This window comes from Thermobia domestica, chromosome 5, assembly GCF_964235325.1.
Source record: "Thermobia domestica chromosome 5, izTheDome1.hap1.1, whole genome shotgun sequence".
Lineage (NCBI taxonomy): Eukaryota > Metazoa > Arthropoda > Insecta > Zygentoma > Lepismatidae > Thermobia > Thermobia domestica.
This window is the reverse complement of record NC_137458.1, coordinates 211218783-211238368: the sequence shown is the minus strand read 5'-3', so window position 1 is coordinate 211238368 and position 19586 is coordinate 211218783. Positions and strand designations below refer to the sequence as shown.

General features: G+C 35.5%; 1 protein-coding gene across 2 annotated transcripts in view; it reads left to right on the top strand.

Moving 5' to 3' along the window:
- The window catches only part of LOC145686378 (uncharacterized), an 85842-nt gene that overhangs the window by 36583 nt on the left and 29673 nt on the right, over nt 1–19586 (top strand). For both annotated transcript variants that reach the window (XM_081759647.1, XM_081759648.1), the window contains exon 5: nt 81–253. In XM_081759647.1, coding sequence (XP_081615773.1) covers nt 81–253 — 173 coding nt within the window. The remainder of the gene's footprint in view (nt 1–80; nt 254–19586) is intronic.

Genomic DNA, 19586 nt, shown 5'->3' with positions numbered 1-19586 from the left:
TCGGATACTTTTTGGACAAATCTTGTAAAAAACAAAATAAATTTATTCTAATATGGTATCAATATTCTTTCATATTTCAGTGGTGTTATCTCTTTTATATTTGTATGGTTATTATCACGGATTAATTAGCCATTCTGGTGTATATATTGAAGGCGAGTGGTGGCAATTTTGGAAGACAGATACTATTTTTCATGATAATCATCATCACTTCTTCAACATCAATTATGGCACTAACTGGAAAATTTGGGATAAGGTACGCCTTTTAAGACGTCATATTTTGATGTGGAACAGTGAAAACTTTCAGCTGAAATTTAGTTTAGTAAAATAAATCTATAAAGTATATTAACATTGTGAACCATCTCATTTATGCAAACGTAAGTGTGAGGGCGCACATACCCGTGGTAACGCAGATGGTTCATGATGGTCAAAAAGTCTGTTCACAGACAAGGCTATTATCTAGATAGCGGAAAGTTGGTCAAGATCTGAGATATCTCACTTCGAAATTAACTCAGTGCATTCAAACCTAGCCAAATTCTCGACAACTATGTCTACTTCAGTTTGTCAATTTGGCGTAGCTAAAAAAAAACTTTCTACATGATACTAATAGTTTTGGCATTTAGCTCAAAGTAGGCAGTTTTGCCGTACCAGTAGGATAAAAAAGGATAGTAATAAAAGAAAAGAAATGAAATGAAATCTTTAAGTTTTACGTCTCACGGTTATGCCGGTTAGGCTAAAGGAGACGGTGATAATGAGAGATGAATGAAATGGTGGAATGAAGAAAGTGGGAGGAAACGGGAGAACCCCGAGAAAACCCACGAGCACGGTGTTTGTCCACCACAAAGTCCACACGGCGCGAGCTGGGATCGAACCAGGGACCCCAAGCACCGGAGGTGAACGCTCTACGACTGAGCCGCCGCGCTCCCCAATAGTAATAAAAGATTATGTGAAATATTGAGTGGTATAATGTATCGCTAATTTTCTACAATATTATTATAAGAGTATACGTTTAAGCGTATACGTTTTATGTGTTATTATAAGCTTTAACGTTTAAGAATATATACATGAAAATAAAACCAAAGACATCAGGGAAACAAGATAAAATGAAAAATGTCGATTCCAAACATAATTACTATTGTCTTGGTGAGTTTTTTATATATTCTTTTGAAAAACTTCAATATATTATTTGAAAACATCACAATCCTCTGGTTCTGGATACTCTTGCCACCAATATAGAACGAGGAACTTCATACTTTTTGGAAGCTTTCAGATAGCCCGTCTTTCCTTTAATGATGTCTTTTCAGCATTTTTCATGTTTTCTTGGTTCCAGGATTGCCGATCGGTTGTTCGTCTGTACCTTCCCATCTCAAACTATTCCTGGAAGATAAAGCGAAAATAGATTTATAGTACTCACGCACACAGAACTACTTCAATTATATTAGACTCCCTACCTGCTTTGTTTGGTTAGTGTTGTTTATCCGTTGGTTATAGAGCATTACGAATGGTAATTATTAACTGGTCATGCTTTATATTAACACTTTATACAGTTATTAACACTGTAATACCTGTAACTTGTTTTCTTATTGCCATTTTAAGTAAATAAAGCAAATCAATTTTTATCTAGAAGTGGTCGGGTAAAACGAGGTACTATCTCGTTTTGCCGTACCGAATGGTATCCTGTTTTGTCCGACTCTGTAACGATTTAGACAATATGGCGCCTTTCAAAAAATAAGCAAGCTGACAGAAAGTATTTTAAGTGAAATTATATCTAAAGATTTATTTACTATAAGTACTCACCTTCAAAGAATCGAAATGCTAGCCACAACTTCTTTACTTGTTCCAACTCAAAACAATTTAGTAATACATCTATTTTTTTAATGTTCAGGTTTCAATGCCACCAATACTTCTTTTCTGCAACAAGACTCGCTGCAGAATGGCGGCTTTACGTTGCAATGTTACTTCTGAGGTTAGACTCCAGATAGAAGCACTCGTTTACGAATGAGGCCCGGTATCCCGTTTTACCGTACTATTCCGTTTTAGCAGACTCTTCCCTATATATACACACAGGGTGTTTCAAAACAACACCGACAATATTTCGGAGGTGATTCCTGATACCAAGATAAGACAAAAAGTATAGGCCAATCTGGGTGCACAAATGCTTCTTTTCGGAGTTATAGGCTGCCGAAAACATTAAAAAAATGAAATTTAAAGGTCCATAACTCCAAAACTATGGGACCTACCGTAGTCGGATCAAGACTTCACTTACGAACTAATATGTGCGCTATCCAAAAATACATGTTTTAGAATCTTAAGGTTCTCACGTAACTATTTTTATAGAGGGAGTTTGGCTATGGGCATATAATTTGAAGTACTCACCAACTACCTCTATAAAAATTGTTAAGAATTGTCTAACCGATTCACGATTGATTCGTAGCTCACTAGCATGACGTCTAGCTGACAGCCCTGGGCTTCTGAGTACCGCTTCCCTTACCCTTTTAACATTTTCTGGTGTCGTTATACTGCGTCTCGGGCCAGGATTCTTCTTATCCAGTGTGTTTCAAGTCGATTTGAAGTTTTTCACCCATCTGAGGATTGTGTTACGGCTCGGAACAACTCCATGTTAACCGACATTAAACCGCGCACGAAACAATCGCTGCGTAGCTGTAATAGACTCACCACTTCTCAAGAAATGGTACTGTAATTTGAAGTACTCAGAATTACATCTATAAATTGTTGCGGAAGTATCGCAGGATTGTGAAACTTGAATATTTAGATAGAGCATATACTAGTTCCTAAGTGAAGCCTTGACCCGACTACGGTAGGTCCCATAGTGTTGAACCTATGAACCATTATAGTTCATTTTTTTCATGTTTTCGGCATATCTATCTATCTATCTATCTATCTATCTATATTTATATATATATATATATATATATATATATAAATATATATATATATAGGGTGCGGAAAAAGTCCCGGAACGGTTCAATATCTCGCGAAATATACAGATCAGCAAAACAAAAATAACATGTGTTAAATATTTTTAAAAAAGGTATCCAATGATAAAAAACGTAACCCCTTATCCTCATCTCTTCGGGGTACAGGGGGTAACTTTAAATGGAAACCCCCACTTTTTTATTGCACATTTTGGTTCTCCAGAAAAAGTGACAGTGATTTGACCCAAAATTAAAAACAGGTCCTTCACGGATGGCACTTGAATCGGCATACAAAAAAGGACGGCAAAACATTATGAAAATGTGACCCCTGTGGCCATACTGTTAGCGTACTGGGCTGCGGACTCCGAGGACGTGAATTCGATTCCCGCTCAGGGCAACATCTTTATATGGATTTTTTATACCCAAATAATGAATTCAAACATTTTAACTTCCATAAAAATAATGTATTTGTCCATATTTTTAATTTGCAAGAAAATACAAATGGCAACAAAAATAGTTTATTTTTGTTGTAAATAACCCTATGAACTCTAACCCTAATAATCCTATTACTACGAACTACTTCAGAAAGCTCGTTTGCAAAACATTTATCGAAATTAGTATTCTATGTAATTGAAGTTAAATTGAAGTACTAATTGAAGTTAAAATGTATGGAATTTATTTGGGGAAATAAAAGGAAAAAGATTGCTTTGAACGGTGATCTAACTCAGAACCTCTGACTCCGCAATCCAATACGCTAACCGTATGGCTACAGAGCACGGGACTGGAAATCCCAATTTTCGCAACGTTTTGATGCACCGTATTTTTTGTGTGTCGTTTCAAGCGCCATCTGTGAAGGCATTGTTTTCAATTTTGGGTCAAATCATTGTCACTTTTTCTGGAGAATCCAAATGTGCAATAAGAAATAGGGGTTCCCGTTTAAAATTTTAAAGTTGTCTCCCGTACCCCCAAAAGGGGTGGAGTAACGGGTGCGTTTGGTATCATTGGATAGCTATTTCAGAACTGTTTAACAAGTGTTATTTTTGTTTTGCTGATATTTATACTTCGCGAGATATTGGACCGTTCCGGGACTTTTTCCGCACCCTGTATATATATATATATGTATATATATATATATATATATATATATATATATATATATATATATATATATATATATATATATATATATATATATATATATATATATATATATATATGAAATATATGAAATGTATTGACATCACTTACAGTAGATAACACTGTATTGATGTGTGTATGCAAGTAAAAAATAAAATATAGTGAAAAGATTTACTTGTTAACATCTGTCAGTGTTTCAACTACACTGATTAACATGCCGAAGTCCAATATTATTTTTAGAAACCATCCGTTACAGTGGATGGCTCTTCGAGTTGCATTCCCGTTACTGAATTGCAGTTCTCCGCCAGCCCTCTTCTTCTTGCTGCGATCTGTAGCTATTTGAACATGATGAAAAAAGAAAAAAAAAAAAGAGTTCAATGAGGAGGATCTGTGCTTTGTTCGTCGCTTAGATCGCTTATAAATCTTCTCGTGTCTTCTCTGCTGTTACCCGCCAGGAAACCTACGAAAGTATCCCAAATATATTTTGGATGAACTGGTTGATATGGTATCGCTACCTACCACAGCGTATTTCAAGAATGATACTACAAGGTAAAAAATATTTTTTTCTTCATCTTTTTAGATACTTCAATTTTTCTCAAATGGTGTGATATATGACGTTGATAAGTTCTCGGCGTGACCCCGAAAAACTTTAACTACACACAGAAAAGTTTCAGGCTATTCAATATATTCTCCACGAAGTTCAAGATACTGGGCACAACGTTGCTCTAACTTCTCTAACTTTTCGAAAACATGATTCTCCTGGTCTACAAAACACTGTTTTCCAGCTATCATAATCTTGTTATTACATCTAAATTTCTATCCTTTCTGAACTTTTTTTAGTCTAGGAAATAGATAATAAACAGAGTGCTCAAAGTCTGGTGAATAAGGTGGTGGTAAATGTGCTGGAACCATAAGTCCTTCAAAAAATCCATTGTTCTTCCAGACTTGGGAATAGGAGCATTGTCTTACAGAAACAACACACTTCTTCTCAACTTTCCACAATGTTTTTCTTTAATACCGTCCTTAAACTTAGCCAGAAGACAGCAATAGTGTTCTAATGTTATGATTTCTCCCTTTGGAAGGTAATTAGATAACAAAACACCATCCTTATACCAGGACATTAAGGCACCTTGCCTGGGATATCTGTGCTTAGAATTTCTTTGGCCTCGGATATCCTGAATGGCGCCACTCGCATGACTGCTGTCTGGTATCAGGATATAAGGACCGGAACGAACTTTCATCTTGGAATACAAGACGACTCAAAAAATTGTCCTTAGAGTTCGCAAAATACAGCAAAATTAACTAAAAAGATGTCACACGTTTGCGTTTTTCATCGGCATTTAAAGTTTGGACACCTATTTCATGGAAAGCTTGTGCATGTTCAAGTGAACATGAATTATTAACCAGACACGTTCTTTGGATATGGACAAGGTCTGAGTTATCACTTGAGGTGAAATGCGTCTGTTACTAAAAATCGGTCATGAACCTGATTCGCTTCATCCAGAGTTAACACTGACACTGGCATCTCAAATTTTTAGCACCTTTTGTTGAAAAATTACCCCGTATAAAGTTTGAGCACCATTTGTTCACAGTGGAGTATGAAGGACAATATATACTCAATGTTTCTAGCCAGGGCCGGATCTAGGGGAGGTCAATTCGGGGCATTTGCGCCGGGCGCAGCTGCTTGAGAGTATGTAGGGGGCGCCATTTCGATGCAAAATTGGGATAAATTAGGGCAGATGTACGTCTTTGCCCTGGACGCAATATTTCTTAGATCCTCCTGTTTCTAGCATGTAAGCATGAATTTTCCTTGGAGACTTCTGTTGCAGGAAGATCTTCCATGATGTCTCGCGACCTTTTCCTGGTTAATTTCACTTTTGGCTGCGCCGTGGTTCAATCAATGACCAGTAAAGAAAGAAACATTAGTGCTACGATCATCTCAGCTGACATTTAAACTTACAAAAGATCAATGTTTCAAATGCAATAAATAACATCAGGATGACATGCGCAGAAGAAGCCCAGGCCAAAAACTTATCACCCCCTCGTGCATATGCAATAATAAGAGTATTATTGAGAATAGTTTTAATATTAAAATATTCACAATTTTTGAAGCAAATATGGCAAGACTTTACTATTCAACTTAAGAAATTATTTCTTTCTCTTCCACGGTAGTTTTCGTAAAGTCTATCCAATTTTAATGAAACACGACATGTGACTTCCTCCAACCTTAGAAAATGAGACCTTGATTGATTGAAGTTTATGAAGAAGAGGAAGCAAAGTTTCTCATGTTACAAGCTTCCACACATACATAATGTTATAACGAAACAGTCTGGTATAATTTTGATAAAAATTATAAAATTTTGAAGAAATACGATGTACATTTTCAGTGTTATTTCCCGATTATCTTCGTTGCTTGGAATAGAAATCAGCCAAAGATAAAGCAACTTGGACGTTTCCTCTTATCAATAATATAATTAGAAAATAATTTTCCATAATATACTACGTAAGATGTTCAGTTTTGATGCAAAATAGTGAATATTTTGCATAAGCCTTTTCAATTCTGAATATGCTGTTTATATCTTCCATGATAATTTCGTATTATTTCTTTCACGTTCATGAAATAAATAAAGCGTGTTGTTTGTTTATATTTTAGATCACCTTTACTTTTTTAGAGTTGATATTAGTTAGAAGAGTAAACTTATTCCTTTTGAAAAAAAGTAATATGTTTTAAGTATATTCGTATCTTTCCGAGAAGTCATCAGATTTCCATGAAACTTTCGTAACATAATCTGATTTTAATGACATATTTTATTTCAGGTTTCGCTCTTATCTATAATATTTTGGGTTAAAATTTGCCAAAAACGATGAGATGAATTTGCAACCAGTTTTAGGGAAATATGACGACAACTTGCGCATAAGGTCTCCGGTTTTAATGAAACATAGGGTGTCTTATTTGAAACTTAACCTAGCTCTATTGTTTCGGATTAAAATTAAGCAGAGCCAAAGGGGTGAAATTACTTTATCTCGAAACAAAAAATCTACAATATTATTAGCGTTTAGCAGAAAAATATTGTCAAATATGAGATGTCATCGGTAAAGGTACGTAGGGACGTAGCTCGCAAAATTATGATTTTGAGTTATGAGTACCATACATGCTTATTTAACCTGATCTATCAACCATAAAACTTTCAGAGCTGCATTCCTTATATGAATCAAGATATGAGCTATCTGCAAATGGCGTATCTTGAAATTAAGCATTTAAAACATCTATGAAGAGGCGTAAAAAATAACATATACAGAGGCAGGACAAAAAAATCTAAAAAACACTTCATACAGGACACGTAAGCTTGGCCCTCCACTGTACAACACGTGTTGCGGTTGCCGATCGTTTTTTGTTTTCAATGTGTGATGTGGACCTTCCTCTTCCGTCATCAGTAGCCAGTTCACCTGTGAGTGTAGAGGTGTGAAAGTGGTGCGGTAAAATGGGCGATCTGACAGACTTCCAGAGGCATGATGGTTGGTGCCCGTCTGGTTGGAGCTTCAGTGGCAACAGTGGCGAAAATTGTGCGGATATCAAAAGGCACTGTGTCCAATGTCACGAGGGCATACACAATTCATGGGCAAACGACGTCTGCAAAGCACAATAGTGGTCGAAAGACAATCTTGTCAAATAGGGACCGGAGGGCATTAAAACGGATTGTAGCAGCTGAAAAGACCACTGCAATGAAAATTACGCCTGAACTCAATTCCGGCCTACAGAACCCGGTTTCATCAAAAACTCAATTCCAGAAATTTTGGAGGACCAGGTTCTACCCATGGCCCAAATATTGTTCCCTGATGGTGATGGCATCTACCAAGATGATTTGGTACCCTGTCACGGTTTAAAAACTGTGAAATCATGGTTTGAGAAGCATGACCAGGAGCTATCACACGTCTCTGGGTCCCACAATCACCAGATCTGAACATCATTGAGCCATTGTAGTCTGAGTTAGAAAGGCGTGTTCGGTCTCACTACCCTCCACCAGCATCCCTTAAGGAACTGGAACATGTTTTGGAGGAACATTGGTACAAACTTCCACACACCACGATTCAGGAGCTGTATACGTCCATTCTACGTCGGATCCAAGCTGTTTTGGACGCAAAAGGAGGCCCCACACCGTACTAGGTTTTGATTTTCACACTTTTGCAAACGTTTTAGATTTTTTTGTCCAACCCTGTAGTTATTCGCCCGTTGATTAGTTCGTTTGTGATATCTATTTGTGAATGAGTAAACTGGTACAACTTCTCTCTAGAAAGAAAAGAAAAACAAAACAAAAAGAAAAGAAAGCCGAAAACGTCACATATTATGTATATTATTAAAGCGATAAGAGAATTTGAACCTTTCTTCAGCCGTGCTTCGCAATGTGTTGCTCAAGTCCAAGAATTAAGCGAGATGCTGAGAATAATAACGGCAGATCATAACTAAAGTTCATTTTGAGAAGAGGCATTATCTCATATTAAAATGCTCATTTGCAGTACGTGCGAATTTTAAAAGTGGGATATGAGAGTGTTAGGGATTCTACTTTTCTATTCTTAACAATCTATGACATGCTCTAACGTGAAGTTAGTTTACGTTATGATCATTATTTTCTATAACATTTAGTTTGGTAAATAATAGTATGCTGAATATAAAACAGTTCCTTGTTTTGTTAGGTACATAATAAAAATATGATTTAAAATGTTCCAAAAAATAATGGACACTGTATTACACTTGGAGGATTAATTTTATAAGTTCCATCAAAAACAATATTTTTCTGTAGAATTCTGATTTTGTTATACAGCATTCTTATTTTGTAACACCAATTGCTAACTAATCTATATATTGTCACTGAGTTCAAGATAAGAGTATAATTCTACAAAATTCTTTATTTAAAATATAACGCGCGAGAAGAAAACATTCTTACTGATAATTTAATTTGTTCCTTTCAAAAAACAGCACATTTATGTATATCAGGGACATTACTACTTCCTGGCCACATTTACAAACGCATTAGAGTGTCATCAGCGGTGATGTACGGCAATATTGATTGGAAAGTACCGGGGCACCCAACTGCGCATATTATTATTATTATTACTATTATTATTATTATTATTATTATTATTATTATTATTATTATTATTATTATTATTATTATGATTATTATTATTATTATTATTATTATTATTAATGACCACACACACTGTAGCACTTACATACTTCCTGAGTTCAAACCGCGGAACATGAAAACAAATTGTCTCGCAAAGAAATGTTCAGAACGGTACATCAGTATTTGAAACCGTACCGGGACGTTGTTCTCACAGTAAGAAAAGTACTAGGACATCATCTAGGTGCATCCCGGCTCGATGTCATTCCTGGTCATCAGCGTATTCTTGAATGCTAAACACTATTGCTGCATCTTATTCCTTATTTCTCAAGGGCTTTGTTTAGGAAAAAAATCGGCAGAAGGGCGTAAGTAATTGAGGCACATTTTTTCCCGCCAAAAGTACATGATCAACCTTTAATACTATCTTCAGAAACACTAGGGTCAAAGCTTTCTTGGTACAAACTTTCCTAACACTGTGTTGAAAATTAAATGAGTAGTAACGTATAAGGTTATACGAAAAATTTAAAATCGCTTTCCTGTAAAATTAAAAATATTCAGATACGCCTGTACGTGCCTTTACCGCCGATATAACCAATCGACAGGTCAAATTAAGCTGAACAAAATGATATCGGTGAGTGTTAAAGCTCATGTGTGCACTTAGCTGAAGTTTCTGTGGGCAAAGTTGCCTATTCTTCGATCACCAAAGATGACGTGGGTCAATGAAAACTTGACCCATGACCCAATGATCCATTACCCACCGTGACACACTCTAACCCATGGTCCACCACGCAGTGTGACCCACTCCGATCTACCACTCGCTATGACCCACTCTGACCCACCAAAATCCGTCGTCATCAACTCTGACCCATGATCCACGCCCTCGTCTTAACTGAATAAAGAGTTTACACTTGTAATAAAACAAAGCTGGTGAAATTATCACTAATCGAAGTTGGAATTTCTATGGTTAATTTTTCAAGAATCGCTCTGTTACAATACCTGTGGATCTGATCTTTACGATTTAAATTGGTTAAGTGTTTGTTTTGGGCGATATTACGATGAATTTCAATTTAATTATCGTATATATAATTATTTTCTTGTTGAATTACAGATACTTTTCAGTGGAAAATAGGATGAAATTTGGAAGTCTCATTACCAAGGTAATGTAGGCTAAGTAAAGGGGGAAAATGTAATATTAGACTGTGTCTCGCAGGGCAAATAGTAAGTCCTATTGCTACTACGTATTACAATTTCGAATATCAATATCCAAAAGTGTCTGAAGTTCTTTTTTCACTTACTTATCACAGGTAAGAAATAGAAACAAGTGAACAAGGAAGGAAAATTGAGGCCTTGAAAGTAAATCGTAGGCAAATTCACCATTGTTCAGAGGATGCTGACTACAATTCACTGAGCAGAGTAGGTCAGTGTGGGTCATGTTTGGTCGGTGGGTCAAAGTGGGACACGGTGGATGGTGGTTCGCAGTAGGTCACGTCCTCTTGACCCACACCCACTGATCAACTTCATCTCTGCTTGCTACCCCCTTTCCTTCTATCCGATCTGGATCCCACGCGATTCTTCCTACTGCAAAATTGATTCTGACTTTATCCTATTCACATTTCATTTCATTTCATTTCATTTATTTGCCTGTTTCATTAGCTTACAAAGCATGAGAAATTCTCATGTAAGCATTACAGTTGTCAGAAAGAAAGAAAAAAAACATACAATATTATCAAGTACCAGAAGTATACATCATGCAATCTTTCTAAAAATACAAAAGCACATAATTAGGTAACTGTTTCTACCACACCAGGCATGTACTCACGGGTAAGTATCTGTTTCCAACTCTTCGGTTAATGAGTCATTTAAATATTCTTTAATTGTATAATAGCACTTCTCAGTGAGTAGATTATATAAAGTCTTACCAAGAATGGAAACATTGGTCATATTTTTCAAGTACAGAGGAAGTTTATTATACAATCTGACACAATTCATGTACACGGTTTTGCTTATATTAGCATATTTTTGATGCATCACAAATATGTCACTACCTTGTCTTGTATTATGGCTATGAACATTTTTATTAAAGATAAAAAGATGCTTGTTTTTCACAGTAAAAGGAATAGATTTATAGATGTATAAGCTGGGGAGTGTTAAAATTTTTGCTTCTATGAAAACCTTTTTACATGACGATTTTGTGGGTAACCCAAAAATTATTCTAATCGCTTTCTTTTGCAATCGGAAAGTGCTTAAACTATTTTCAGCAGATCCCCAGTGTATTATGCCGAAGTTAATTAATGAATTAAACTTGGCGTAGTAAAAGCTAAGAAGTGCTTCTCTCGATAGAGTACCTTGAAGTTTGTATAAGGCAAAACACACTCTACTTAGTTTCTTGTTTAAAGTGGAGATATGAGCAGACCATGAAAGATCATCACTTATGATTACACCTAAAAGCTTTGTTATGCAAGAATATTGGAGTAAGTTAGAAGATATTTTTATTCTAGGTGATATACGCGGTTTTCCTGGAAAATGAAAATGTAAGAGGATCGATTTATCATGATTTATAATTAACCTATTCGCTGTTATCCATTTTACTAATTTGTCCGTAAAAATGTCAGATTTCCTCTCAACTTCTTCTATTGATTTTCCTGATATTATCATACTGATGTCATCAGCATATAGAATACATTTCGCTGGATGCATAAATTCTAACAAGTCATTTATATATATCAAGAAGAGAATAGGACCCAAAATGGAACCTTGAGGAACACCTCTGACTACAGTTGATAAAGACGAACAAGTTGTTTGAAACCCATCTGCAGTTAATTTTGATATTTGTACCGCTTGTTGCCTACTGGATAAATAAGAGAGAAACCAGTTGTGAGCTACTCCTCTAATACCATAAGCATACAACTTGCTTAAAAGAATAGCATGATCAATTGTATCAAAAGCTTTGGATAAGTCGATGAATAGGCCAACAACATATTTACTGTTTTTTAATTCAAGAGCTATATTGGACATGTAATCAAACAAGGCTGTTTCAATACTTTTCTTATTTTGGAAGCCATGTTGTGATGGTGATAGTAAGTTACATGACTTCAAAAAATTGCAGAGTCGTGACTTCATCACATATTCAAAAATTTTTGAAAACGTGGAAAGAATGGAGACTGGGCGATAATTTCTTACATCATGCATACTCCCCTTTTTATGGAGAGGAATTACTTTTGCCACTTTTAACACTGATGGAAAACATCCTTTCTCAAGAGATAGGTTAACTAAATAACAGAGATGATTTACAATGAAAGGAAAACAAAATTTAATAACAGTCACTGGAACTTCATCAAAACCTGAAGATCCCGAATTAGACATCTTACTCAATATTTTCCGTAACTCCTCTACTGTTGCTGGAATTAAAAAGATGGTATGTGAATGCATTTGCAATTTCATCGAGTCGTCATAACTCGCTTGTATGGGGTCAGGTAATGGTACACTATCTAGAAAATAATCATTGAAGACATCTGCAATCCGCTTAGGTTCTTTAATAATTTCATCCCCAACTTTAACATACTCAAAGTCGCTCTTTTTGTTGTTTGTTCTACCATTTAGAATTTTCCACATAGTTTTAGCTTTATTAGTAGAATTAAGTATTGTGGAGCTATTTGATAGTAATTTAGCTGTTTTAATTACTCTTCTGTATATTTTCCTGTACTTACAAATATAATTTCGAAAGCTGTGAGGAATTGATGTATTTATTTTGAGTAATCTATTATATCTAAATAGGTTACTTTTAGAAATTTTAATGCCTTTAGTTAACCACGATTTAGTGGACGACGTCCGGATTTTACGAGTAACTTTTGGAAACGCCATATTGAAGTAATGTAAGAAAGTTTCAAAGAAGTATTTAAACTTATATTCAGTGTTAGACATATTGTATATGCCATTCCAAGACTCGTGAGAAAGCAAGAAATTTAGATATTCCATATTATGACTGGAGAAAATTCTCTTTGTAACTGTGTATACTTTAGACTTAAGAACAGTGGTATTGTTTAAAGTGATTTTTAAAATAATCGCATCATGATCAGAGAAACCGGGATCAAATACTTCAAGATTATAGGCAAATTGATTTTTACTAATGATGAACTGATCTAGCGCACTTTTATTATGACGTGTCGGTACATCCACTAGCGCTTGGAGATTGTACACATTCAGCAGATCTCGTAGATCGGATTTCTTTTTTGCTTCCACTATCCAATTTACATTAATATCACCACAGATGATCATTTTTTCAAAGTCTTTTCGTATGAAGTCCAAAAGACTTTCGAGTTTCTTTAAGAAAACAGTAAATATGCCGGATGGCGACCTATAAATGCATATAATACAAATGTTAACACTTGGTAATTTAATGGCTACAGCTTCAAAGTCAAATTCACAGGTAAATTTTGTAATATCTATTTCAGAAGCTTTTAAACTGTTGTGAACAAATATGCATACACCTCCACGTTCGTGTGAAACACGAGAGAATTTAGTGATAAGATTAAAGTTTTCAAAATTGACCTCCTTAATAAGTGTATCATTTAGCCAGTGTTCACCAAGACAAATAACCTTACATTCTTTCAAATCATCAGCTAAAAGTACATCAAAGTATTCGAGTTTATTCTGGATCCCTTGTACATTCTGATGAAAAATACTTATTGTATTAGCTATCTTGGATTCGGATTTTCCATCTGGTGTGCTAAAAAAGTTACATTTCTTACGTTATTTTGTCCGGCTGCAAACGATACTGTATTATCATTGCTAAGACCTGTACGGGGGAAAGTAAGAGGAATGGGATCCCTGTTCCTGTTCTGAGCCTTAATCATATTACTTAAATTTTCACATACATGACGCTTTCCTAGATTATTCAAATGTAAACCATGATGGGTGTGAAATTCTCGTGGAAGACTACTTACATCTAATAACTGTACATTTTTAAATCGACTACAAACTTTACTAATGATGCTATTTGTTTTATGTACTTCTGAGTTAACACAAGAACTCTTCAATAGATCATGCCGGTGTGGCAGATTAACTACTATTACATTTGTATGAGTAAGAGTGCTGAGTGTAGTCTTCAAAACACGGACAGCATCTTCAGACTCATTTTTTGACACATCATTAGTGCCTCCTATAAGTACAACAGTATCAGTATCTGAGAATGATTTCTGGTCCACACATGAATTTACAACGTTATTTAGTTTTGCACCAGGCTTAACAATACCTACTACGTTCATATCATCACACTCCTGCATTAATCTGGAAGCAAGACCACGACCGTGACTATCTCCTACAATGAACACCTTCCCTTGCACTTTTTTTACCCGATTTACTGAAATTGAGTTTCCATTTTCAACACCAAAACATGACTTACTGCTTGAATCCTGTGACGGAAATCTTGGGCGATCCTGCTGGTTTAAACGATCTACACGTCGCACTTGAATAGGCCTATTTCCTAGGCTAACTTGCTTTACACTATCACACTGGCCACTTAACTCACTGAATCTGTTTTTTGTTTCAATATTATAATCGTATTGTAGACCTGATACTTTATTACCCAGTAGTTTACCCTTAGTATTTGAGTTGCACACAGTGTCGTGTCTCTCTGCAGCTTTGACACTCCATTGGCAATTTGCTCTTGCACTTGCGTTGTGGATAGGGCTACAAATGATTTTCGGAGGGCTAGAATTTCCACTATATTGTGATTTCCAACTGGAAAAAGATGGTATCTTCGCGCTGTTATTAGGTTCACTAGTAGCATTTGGGACTTCGGCCGTAATTCTTACGATGTCGCTCCAGGTCTTTCTATTTTGCCTTGTACTTAACGATTCTTGACCCAATTGTTGAATTTTATCTTGGCGTTGTAGTTGCTGGATATCTTGCGCTAAGAGTTCGACAACTTTACGTAATGAATGTAGTTCCTCAAGAAGATTTGAAACAAACTCAGCTGAAATTGATATCTCACTAAGTTGATTGTCATTTGTTTTTTCACAGCTGCTACACGACATGCAAGACCAGCTTAAAATATTGGAATTTTTGTCAACTGCACTGCACTTGCCAAAATGAAAGAACTCCTTGCATCTTTCACACTTTATGCCGTTTTTCAATACTCTTTTACATTTACCACATTTAGTATTAACTGTAAAATTACCTGACATATGGGACCCATTTATACTGTCCAACACACTGTCCGCCATGTTCCACCCCCCATGTTGTCTCGAGTATTTATATGATAAGAAATTATTATCGTTTTAATATTTCTTGTTTCGCGCCTATATTTACTTGCACAGATATTTTAAAATTTAATAACACTTTCTTTCCAAGGTCCTGTTAGTGAGGAATCCTCTCACCATGCTAATGGTTTATCTGCCACTGATCATTTTTTATTTCTGTCATTTTAGCTAGATGAGAATTTCCTTCTTGCCTAACCCCATCTTGTTTAAAGTGGTCATTAGAGAAGTTTTGCACTATTAGCCATTAGCATTATAATATTGTTAAATTATAAAGCGCAATCATCATAATAACTGCTGTCCTTTCGTTGTCGGTATTGAAATATTACATATAGACTATAAGTAAATATTCTAAGTAAAGGGTACCTATTGGGAAGCTAGCATTAATTAAAAACAAGTAAATGTATCATCAAAAGGCTACATAGTGCAACACGAGGCAAATCAATGCAATGAACCAAGGAGGGAAAAAAAGTAGAATGAACCGAAACCAGTAACTCATCATATAGACAGTATTTCAGTTCTGACTTTTTTATTTCTGATTTTTTAAAATTCTCGCTTCTAACATTTTACACTGGCCAGACCAAAATATTCAGACTCATACCTCAACTCAAGAAAATAGGGTAAATTTACTAAATATTTTCAAATTTTCTTCAACTTTTTCATAATACAACGACTTCCAACGGTCTTGCAATCAACATAGTTTTCTGAAGCTCGAGTTTTGATGGTCCTAGGTGCAGGACTGGCTCTATGCAATTTGCCACCCTCTCCAATGGCATCATTTGCCGACCCTTTTCTCCAGAAAGAACAAATATTAAAAGCCACGATTTTAAGCGTGCTAGCTCACCATGAACAACGAAGGGGAGGGTAAGAGCACTCGCACTCAGAAAGGCATAAATACTATAATCTCGTTGTGCCTGTTATTTTCTTTAAATAATAATCTATTATGTTAGTGAAAGATAAAACAAATACTCCTAGAGAGGAAAGATGGTAATTCTTTTTATAGAATTCAATATCGAGCTTCAATTTCAATACATCAGTTTGCAATTCCAATGCACCTAACTCTTTTATTTTTATTTCTTGATTTCCATTCTACATCTGTTAAAAAAATGGAAAAAAGAACTTGTTTCCACCATCAATGATATTTGTGACAAAGCCAAGAATAGTTTTCATATCAAAACTTTGATAGCTAACTAAATGGAAAAGGTCCTCGGTTCTGTTCGAGAGTTGAGTTCTTGTATTTGACAATAATCAAGCAATTCATGCTGAGATTTGTTTGACCATTTGCTTTAACACTGTCTATGTGACCTTAAACTAATGTAACCTAAACATGATTTATGAATGTAGTATTCAAACAGAAGGTCAACTTAGTAAATTTAACTACCATTATCATGAACTGTGTTTCTAACAATAAATATTTATTTTAAATAATATAGGTATGGCAGATTTTGCCGATCCGTACAATGCATATATGGTAGAGCCGACTCTGCTTAGGTGGTTATCTCCACATACTGACAACTGATTAGTCCGAGGGAAAGAAATGCTTCATTGTTTTGCCATTCAACAATACAATTTTGGTTTAAAATAATATATTTGACTTGGAAGAAATATGGCGTATATTTCCTTTGAGGTTTCTTAATGATTCTCACAGCATGAACTTAAAACCAACGGAGAATAAAGGGAAAAAATGAAATCCTTGAGTTTTACGGCGAGACTGTGAATGAAATGGTGGAATGAGTAAAGGGGTGGATATAACCCCTTCAATGAAAAAAATATATATTTCACGATAAATTTCTTAAATAAAATATTTGATTTTTTTTTAAAAAAAACAATGGTTATATTTTTTTTAGACTTCTTAATCATGCCCATTGATTGGATTTTAAATGAATCGACAGTGACAGAGTAAATTAAGAGCTCTCCCGTGATCTTGGAAATATATTTGTCGATAGTTTTAGTAAAAAATACTCAATTTTGATAAAATATGATGTGTATGGTTTATGAGCCTTTCTTACAATTACCATTGTATGGAGTTAAAATCCGTCAATAATAACAGAGTGAATTTACTCCCCCCTTCATATTAAAATGTATGATACACAAAATCTTGATAAAAATTCTCCAATATTTATGAAACAGTGAAATTGATAACGGGCAAGACAATGAAAATCTTCAAGAATAATAATGACAACATAACTATCACTTGGTTCTACAATGCACCGGATCACTAGTGGCAAAAAACTGTAAACTTCATATAAAATATCAAAGAATAACTACAGAATTGGCCAATTCTAAAAGGACGGAAAATATTGTCTTAATCGGTTTGTCCATCATCGCTGTTAAAAATTGCGAGATTTGTTAAATATCTCGTTTCAAATTTCAGACAGCATATTGTCGTTGAAGACTTGATACCTCGTATGTCCAGTTTGTTAGTTTTTCAGGAGACGAAAAAAACGTCACTATATCTATTCGCAATATTAACATTTCAGAATGTGCTTTATCCTTTAAAAACACGCTGATACAGCTGCTCTCATCACAGCACACATAGCTATAATACATTGAACTCACTGGCATACGAGGTATTACCTGAAGTTGCCAACAATAGACATGCAAGCAAACTCTGTAATCGATTGCTGAAGAACATCGGTTATGTTTGCTAGAATATGGCTTTCTCATCAGGTTTATGCTAAAATCTCGAAATCGCAAAAATTCGACATACGAGGGTTCACATCTTCAACGACGATATTCCAAATTTTTGGCTTGTTTCTTCTGAACTGGAATAGGAGAGGTGATAGCGAACAAAACCGAATTCGATATTTTAACTGATTTGTTTCATATTCAATACATACTGAAAAAATATTTTAAAGGTTTGTTTGCTACTCAATTCTCTACTTTTCTGTTCATCCATTTGCATGCAAACATTCCTAGGTGCGAAATTTTAAGAAATTCATGAAATTTTATAGTGTTTTTTGACTTTCAGCTTTCTTCAAGAAGAAGTCTAATATACTGTAAAGTGAAAATCTAAATTTCATTTACTCAAATAGAACTCTTATTTATATTTTAGAAACCAATCTTTCATATTGAGAGTGTGCAGAAACTATCAATATTGGAATTTTTCTCCTTCCTCGCCTTTTCCTCAGTTAACTGGGCTCTGCTTTTCGGAACGCTCTCTTTCATCTGTTTTAACCTTATGCCATATCCACTGTGACACCACACAGCACCATATCATTCTTTACACAATCTCTCCACTTCTTCTTTGGCCAACCTCGGGCTCGTTTCCCACTCAATTTTATAGCATCTACTCGATGAGCTACATATTTCAAAGATCTTTTTATATACCCAAATCATCTCAGTCTACTTTCTTGCAGTTTTTCTACTACTGGTCTCACTTTTACTGTTCCAGGATCATTTCATTCTTAATATTGTCCTTCCGCGTCACTCCACACATCCATCGCAATATCTTCATCTCCGTAACATGCAACTTCTGTTCCTCTCTCTTCTTCCTCGTCCAACATTCCCTCCGTATAGTATGGGAGGTCTTACTACTGTTTTTAAACTTTTCCTTTAAGACGTATTGGTACCCCATGGCCATATAATACGCCTGTCGCTCCTCTCCATTTTGTCCAACTGCTGTTATTCCTGCCGTTTACATCTTATTCTGTTCTCGCGATATTGATCTCAAGGACCTGACTTTCCTCGTCATTAATACCTATTCTTCGTCCATTCCCATTTTCGTATTCTCGGTTAAATTTTTCCTAAAAGATCAGCGAAAAGATTCTGTCTTGACTTTACGAATTCTATGTCCTTTCCTCTCCTATATTCCTCTCCAGGTATGCAATTTCTCTTGCAGTGCTGCTTTAGTCTCACATACCAGCATGATGTCGTCCGCCAATAGCATATTCCAAGGTGCTAACTCTTGGATATCCTTTCGTCCATCACAATTCCAATAAGGTATGTACTAAGACTAGATTATTGATAAAGTCCCACTTTAACTGTGAACTTTTATGTTATTCCGCACGCGCTCTTCACTCCTGTCCCACATATTAATTATACTGACGTCTGCGTTCGCGGAAGGGAACAGGTGAAAACTCCCACAGCCAAAACCCCCACACTCAAGAAATGTCAAAACGCCCACACAAACGGTC